General features: G+C 44.0%; 1 protein-coding gene across 2 annotated transcripts; it reads right to left on the reverse strand.

The window, feature by feature from the left end:
- Positions 1-2,663: 2,663 nt before the first annotated feature.
- sox9a (SRY-box transcription factor 9a) lies at positions 2,664-5,345 on the reverse strand. Of its 2 annotated transcripts, none has more exons than XM_041067462.1 (3): positions 4,544-5,345; positions 4,068-4,306; positions 2,664-3,814 (listed from the first exon to the last, which is right to left on the reverse strand). In XM_041067462.1, exons 1-3 carry the CDS (start codon positions 4,978-4,980, stop codon positions 3,012-3,014), a joined length of 1,479 nt encoding a protein of 492 aa, XP_040923396.1. In that variant the 5' UTR covers positions 4,981-5,345; the 3' UTR covers positions 2,664-3,011. The 2 variants fall into 2 exon arrangements, with proteins under 2 accessions (XP_040923396.1, XP_040923395.1); XM_041067461.1 differs by having other exon boundaries at positions 4,056-4,306.
- Positions 5,346-7,735: the final 2,390 nt, after the last annotated feature.

Below are 7,735 nucleotides of genomic sequence, written 5' to 3' on the forward strand. Positions count from 1 at the left end.
TAGGAAGAGCCAGCCTCTGGTTCGCTTAACTTAGCTTAGCATCAAGACAGGAAACGGGGAAACAGGCCTGGCTCTATCTAGGGGTAACAAAACCTGCCTACCAACACTTCTAAAGGTGTTGGTAAGAGTCTCCCTCTAAAAGGGGGAATTGTTGCTCAGTTCCCCTTAGGTGCCTTATTATGTAGGTATTTATAGGTTTATTATTGATACATTATTGTGCTGAAACTAAAGATTACTGTCATTATCAATTAATCTAATTATTACTTTTTCAATTAATCATCTACTGTATAAAATAGCACAATCATCACAGTTTGCCAGACTCCAAGATGAGGTCTTTATGTCTTAGTTCTGTCCAACTAACACTGAAGACTTGAAGACATTTGGTTCACAGTGATATAAAACAGAGAATTGACATGTAGCAAATCCTCACATTTGAGAAGCTATAACCAGCATTTTTGTTTGATGTTTGACTTAAATGATTAATTAATTGACTGATCAACTAATTATTTAAGCTCTAGGACATTTTATTTAACTATGAAATTGAAGTCTCTGTGACAATGCACTTATATAGTAAAACAATTCTTTTTCTTTGGCTTTTATTGGATAAAGTGTTTGAGAACAGGGAAACAGACCTCTGACAGTCAACAGTAAAAGCATCACAAAGCTGATATTTATTGATTGCCTGTTGCACTGGATTGCATTAGATTGTGTGCGTGTGTGTGTGTGTGTAATTGCATCCATATCCACCCACGCTGTGTACATATTCCAAATGTCAGCTTTCGGAAACAATAAAAACAGCCTGACCTGAGATTTCAGTTTGACCATTGTGCATTTCACTACTAGGGGCTTGAACAGCCAGTCCACAGCTAGAATATGAAAACATGAAGTCTGAGTTATGAGGGTTTTCGCAGGACATCATTTATATGCATGGAGTCCAAATTTGGAGTTAAACGTCTGTGTTACAGTTTAGTTTAGCAGTTGGAGTTTGTTTGTATGAATCTCTTCCCCCCGCCAGGATTTTTTTCTTTTTTTTAATCTAAGAGGGACAGGTCCCACCCCCACTTGTTTTTTTTCCACTGTTGAAATAAATTCAAATTATTTTCAGTAGTTTTACACCACTTGCTATATCGAGTGCCCCCATCCAGGTCCCCCAGAGCCTCAGAACCCCCTGCTGCTACCAGCTGATGGGCGGAGAGGAAGAAAATAAAAGCAGGGGGAAAAAAAACAAGGCTTCTGGGAAAACAAACACTAGTCCTGCTTCTTGGCACTCTTCTCTTAACCCTTTCACTGACAATGGCATGTGGAAAACACTTGAGGCACAATATACTCAATGGTAGTTCATTGTCATGTTGTTCAGCACCGTGATGTTGCATAACTGAGTGTTTCCTGAGGTTTATCCTGAAAGATTAATGACAAACTTACTTCTTTTTTTAATAGCATTTTCTTTTTTATTGCAAATACATATACAAAAGATTCTTTGAAGACAGTACAAATACATGGCAAGATCGCAGAAGAAAAAAATAGTATTGGGAACATCAGTTCTTTGTTATTAAGAGAACGGGAAATGGAGCTCGCGAAGCAGAAAGAAAGGACGGCCCCTCTGGTGATCGCACAAACAAACAAACAAAAAAAGAAAAACCTTAACAGGAAAACTGTAAAAACCTTGTAACTTAGATATCATTTTCCAGTTCTTTCAGCCATAGTTTAATGTCAAACTCAAAGGAAATTCACAAATAACAAATAATCCATACACGTTTTTTTAGATAGTTGCCCCCCAACCCTCAGAAAAAGGCAAATACATACTTAAAATAGACATTTACATAAGATAAATAAACCAAAAAAAAAAAAAAAAAAAAAGATGATTACAGCGTGTACCATTTTGTCTAAGTCCCCCCTGGGTTGAAAACCAAAATTAAAAAAAAAAAAAGAAGAGGAAGGGGAAATTATATGCTGTCTACACTGCAAAGAGGACAATTCATTAGTTATAAGAATAGTATGCAAAATAATTACTTTGAAATAAAATTAAAGCTAATAAATAAATAAAGTTTTACAACTGAATTTCGACCTGGGGGAGGGGAGGGAAGGTTGGAGGTGAGCGTATTGGACACCAGTGGTGGGAGACTGCAGGGGCACACCCCAGGGGTCAAAGGTGACTTCCTGTAGCTGTCAAACACACGCTGTTGGACGGTAAGTGTAATCTCAGCTGTGGCCATTGCGCATGCACGCACACACACACACACAAACACGCATAGAAAAGTTCAAGAGAATGTAAAATCCAAGGCACGAATGGTTGGAAGGGGGCTGCAGTCTCCCTCTGTCATGACAGCACAGCATTGTTAAGCCCAGTCTCTCTCTCTCTCTCCTGATAACGTTTCCAATGACCATGGCACATAAATTGAGAAGACAAAAAAAAAAATCAACAGCATAACGGCTTAAATACAAACCATTCTTGTTGAATGGCACAGGAAAGAAGTAAGCAACATGAAAACAAACAGAAACCCTTGTATGAACTCGAACAGAGAATCAGATGCTGCACTACCATGTGTGGTTAGTTGCTGAACTCGTTAAAATATAAAGCTTTTGGTTTAATATCTACAGGTACAAATAATTACCCGAACCCTCCCCACCCCAACCCCCACCCGACCCGACCCCCATGGGTTACAAACTGCCAGCGTATGAAGAAAAAAAAAACAATAAGAAACATACACAGTACCTACTGAAATATCAACAATCAATAAGTCCTCACAGAGGATTTTCTTAAGTCTTTTCATCTCTCTAAAAATATATATATAGTTTCTATCATGGTACAATAGCAAGGCACGATGTGAGCCAATCACAAGTCCAGCTCTCCTCTTCTTTGAATTCAAGTGTCTGATTCAGGGGAAGAACTCTCCCTGGAGTAAAGTGTTTTGGAGTGTGTCTGTGTGTGTATGGTTGGATGTGTGTGGCTGTACATGTCATTATGTGTGTGTGTGTGTGTGTGTGTGTTGTCTCTCAGTCTGCCAGGCAGCTCAGGGTCTGGTGAGCTGAGTGTAAACCGGAGCCTGCTCCCAGTGCTGCGGGCTGCTCTGGGGGATGGAGGGCACCCCCGTGTTGTCGGCTATGGGCGTGTACATGGGCCTCTGGCTGGGGCTGCTCATGTAGCTGAAAGTCGAGTACAGCCCAGAGCCCTGCCCCGCCCCCGCGTGGCTGTAGTAGGAGGCGGTGGTGCTGCCCCCCTGGTGGTCAGAGTACTCGTACTGCTGCGCCCTGGAAATGGCTGGGTATGAGGAAGAGGGGGGGCTGTAGTGCTGCAGGTTGAAGGGGCTGTAGGCGATGTGCTGCGGGGAACCCTGCTGCTCGCTGTAGTGGCTCGGACTCAGCTGCTCCGTCTTGATCTGGGTCCTGTGCTGGGCCTGAGCTGCCTCTGAGCTGCCGTTGCTCCCCAGGGTGGTCAGGGTGTGCTGCTGCTGTCCCTGCTGGTTCTGGCTTTTAGCCATCCAGGCTGTGGCGCCTCCCGCCTGTGGGCTGACTGGGGCACCACTGCTGATGCTGTAGCTGCCTGTGTAGCTGACTGGCGTGGTGTTGCCAGGGACGCCCGGGTGTCCGTTCGGCGGGAGGTACTGGTCAAACTCGTTGACGTCAAAGGTCTCAATGTGGGAGATGACATCGCTGCTGAGCTCACCGATGTCCACGTCTCGGAAATCGATGTTGAGCTGGCGCCCACCGGGGCCATCGGGCAGAGAGCGGAGGCCCCCTTCGCGCTTTAGATCCATCTTGCCTGAGCTGACATCAGTCTTTGGGGTGGTGGGTGGAGTTGGGGGCCCCTGGGAGCCTGAAAACAAAAAATAATGAGACAGATTAGACTTTGCTCTTTGTTTCATTTAAGATTTAAATTTTTTAAAGAAAACCAACAGGACTGAGCTTGTGATAATGAATTCATTATAAAACATAGAAATATTTTTAAATGATCATCAAATAAAGAAGGGTGGCATTGAAGTATTCACACAGCTTCTGAGTGAAATGTGTAACAAATGAAAGGACTGAAAAAAAAAAAATATTTTCTCTCTGCCCACCTGAGTGCTCACCAGGAGAGTGCACCTCTCCCATGCTGGAGGCTGGGGAGTCCGCCTGCTGGAGAGCTTTGAAGATGGCATTAGGGGAAATGTGCGTCTGCTCGCTGCCGTCCTCCGGCTCGCTCTGTCCGTTCTTCACCGACTTCCTGCGCCGGGGCTGGTATTTGTAGTCTGGGTGATCCTTCTTGTGCTGCACCCGGAGGCGCTCAGCCTCTTCCACAAACGGCCGCTTCTCCCCTTCGTTGAGAAGTCTGCACGTAAAAAGTACCATTAATTCACTTTACACATGTTCTTTTGCAATAGTCTACTTTAAATGAGTTATTCCGAAACAAGAAGCCAAAAAGGGTTTAAAAACGTAAAACCAAAGACCCATGCGATTTAACCAAGAATATAAAATGATTTGAGGAAAGATAAAGGTTAATTCATTGATTAATTCACACACATTGATTATAAGTCGCTGCGTAAAAGCTGAAAATGTTCGGACTTACCTCCAGAGTTTCCCCAGAGTTTTGCTGAGCTCCGCGTTGTGCAGGTGTGGGTACTGGTCCGCCAGCTTCCTACGTGCAGCCTGAGCCCAAACCATGAAGGCATTCATCGGTCTCTTAACGTGAGGCTTGTTCTTAGTAGATCCGTTAACGCGCACCGGCATAGGCACCAGGGTCCAGTCGTAGCCCTTGAGCACCTGGGACACAGCCTCGCGGATGCAAGCGGGGAACTTATCTTCCTCGTCCTTCTTGAAGTCGCCCAGGGTTCCATCCGCTCTGAGCAGCCCGTTCTCCGACGGCCGGGTGTTCTCGGTGTCGGAACCCGAGCCGGACGGGCACGGAGAGCCCGCGGAGTCCTCGGACATACTCGGGCTCGGGGCATCAGAGAGACACTTGTCTTGTTCCTCCGTCATCTTCAGGTATGGGTCGAGGAGATTCATACGAAAAACGGTTTGGTGCCAAATTACGCGTGAAACGGGGGAGTTATTAATGCGCTCTCGCGAGAGGAAAAAGCCTCTGAAAGCGACTTTATCTTGCCAGGATGAGTTTGAGTTAAATCTTTCTTAGAAAAGTGCACAAAAACGGCAGCTGATTCTCTTTCTCTCTGCTCCGGCGCGTAAAACCGATTTGGAGAGCGAGTGTCTTTACGCATGAGACTGTGACAGACTCCCTGGATGAGTGCGTTTTCTGCAAATGGATCCGCACTTGAAATGGCAAAGACAAGCCAGCTGGTAAGAGTTTGCTCTCAACTCTGCAGGATGAAACGGTAAAATGCTCCTTTCTAGTCTCCAAGTACAATCCCCAGAACGCGTGAGTGCTTTGAACTGCAAACGTTTTGCATGCGGGCTTTTTAACAGCGTTACCATGCCGCACAGGAAAGCCCGAACCTGATTGGCTGAAAAAATGTGACGCCAAAGTAAAGGAATTTGATCCCATCCCCCCAACCCCCCCACCCCTCCACCCATACCTCCTAACCAGCACAGAAAACACACACACACACACACACACACACACTTTCTCGGACACACACACACGCTGCTCACCAGTAACTATATACACTATACTGTTTAATTCTGATGGATTTTCCTATAGATATTATCAAGGCTGTTAGGGGAAATAGTGATTTTCAACATTTAATCTTACTTATGGAATATTTATATACACTCGAATTGACCAAAAGTGATCGTTTTTATTATGAAGGAAAAACACTGAAAAAGAAATAATTTAACTGAAAAAGCATGTGGAAAGTAAAAGATCAGACCCACAGGATAGATTGTCAGTAAAACTGTGTAATTTGTTACATTTAGTATCCTAAACAGCTATAGACAGTTTCTGTTCTTAATTTAAAACATTTTGAGTCTTCCTCCACACATGGTTCCATACTTACAGGTACATAAACTCGTCAACAGGGGGAGACAGCAGTCTGGAAACCTCAGCTCCCTCTCCAGGAGCAGTAGGAGGAGGAGGAGGGAGGGGAAGCTCCAGCAGACTTCTGCAGTGTAACAGTTACTGTCAGATATCAGCTTCTGATTCGTATCACTCATCTCATTTCCAACAACAGAGCAATGATCCAGTGAATGGCAGATTCTGTTCCATTTGCTGACTGCTCAGCTTCTGGCTTCACCTTTAACCAAGTGTTCCTCGTAAAATGTTCTGTTTTCAGACGTGTCTTAGATCGTTTTATAACTTTATATCCATTTTGGAATCACAGATATTTGAAACTTTACTTCCAATGTGTCTGCAGTATTGTCCCAACCAGTCTCTTATTATGCTTTTAATTTTCAATTCAAAGTTTGTTTTAATTTTCTTCTTTTCTACACATTTCAGATGTGTGCAGGAAGCATTTTAATGTTGTAGCTGGTCAAGGCCGAGCTACTTCACATACAGAGTGAAGTTAAATCCATAAAAACACATTTTATAAACTGATCATTTGTTACAAATATAAAATCTTAACCTGGAAAGTAACTGATGAGCTTAACTATTAATGTAGTGGAGTAGAAGTAGAAAGTTGGAGAAATCAGAGGTGAAATAGTTGTACTTATATACAGTACTCGAGCACATTTACTTAGTTACTTTCCACTGGTGACAACTGTATTATTGTACTATATTGTATCATCTAAGAGTGGTTTTAAGTTTTCGAAATCCTCCCTGAACACACACACACACTCCCTTTGTCCTTTCTCTCCAGCCAGACAGAGTGCAACTCTCCAGTCAGGGTAACATGAAGTGCTCTGCTGTGGTCACTGATGGTAACCTGCCTGCACACGCCCCCTTTGATTGTTTATTATGCTTTGTGGAGATGTGGAAATGTAAATCTCAGTTCAGGCTAATGTGGACAACATGTGCTACCTGAAGTCGCTTTTAATAGCTCACAGATGTCAGGTAGAGCTAATTTCACTGCTGCTTGCTCGGTCCTAATGTAGCTGCACATGCAGACACCAAAAGCTACAGATGCAAATCTTTTTTCTTTTGCTTTTTCTTTCTGCCTTTTCTGTGTCTGTTTAAACGAGAAAATGACTGTCTCTGGATGCTGTAATGTGCGTTTCTTGTTTGCATTTAGTCCGACTGTCAAACTCTGAATCGCTCAGTAATTCTTTCGCTCCCTGACCAATTAGGCCTGTGGTTCCAAAACACTAAAGCCTAACATCGCCGACTCCTTCGCTCCCCTGCAAGTTTATTTACATGGGACATGCTTATTTAAGATACTCACTTTGAACACAAATAGAAGGGAGCAGTTTGGCTCTGTGTTAATAGCTCGTGGGACGTCGCTGCGGTCGCATGCGCTGTGCGTGCCGTTGCACGGGGCCACCAAAACGCAACCGTGTTTGCTTGTAGAGCAACACAGGCGTGAACGCATTGACTCACAGAGCTGCGGCACAGGGGTGGAAAACACGGTGTTGCTATTGACAGAGTAAATACGGCTAATAGAGGTCTGCAAAGAAGAGAAGGTAGAAGAAGGAGGAGGGAGGAGGTGGTGAGGAGAAGAAAATCAGAAGTGTAACAGCAAGGAGACAAAGGAAGGAGGAAAAGCAGAAGTATAATGGCAATAATGAGAAAAACAAGGCAATTAGTAAGAAAACAAAAGACTGAGTGAACTCTGTCCTGGTACATCAGCGGAGAGGAGCTGCTGCTCACGTTGTCACCTGGCAGATATGCATTCCTTAAACACACATGTAAATGCACACACGGTGACAG

Source organism: Toxotes jaculatrix, chromosome 21 (genome assembly GCF_017976425.1).
Source record: "Toxotes jaculatrix isolate fToxJac2 chromosome 21, fToxJac2.pri, whole genome shotgun sequence".
NCBI classification, from domain to species: Eukaryota; Metazoa; Chordata; class Actinopteri; family Toxotidae; genus Toxotes; species Toxotes jaculatrix.

Coding starts and splice junctions, on each gene's coding strand:
- sox9a (XM_041067461.1), bottom strand. CDS start 4,980: ATGAATCTCCTCGACCCATACCTGAAGATGACGGAGGAACAAGACAAG. Junction 4,307..4,543: donor ACTCTGGGGAAACTCTGGAG/GTAAGTCCGAAC, acceptor TTTTACGTGCAG/ACTTCTCAACGAAGGGGAGA. Junction 3,815..4,055: donor CTCTCCTGGTGAGCACTCAG/GTGGGCAGAGAG, acceptor TTTTGTTTTCAG/GCTCCCAGGGGCCCCCAACT.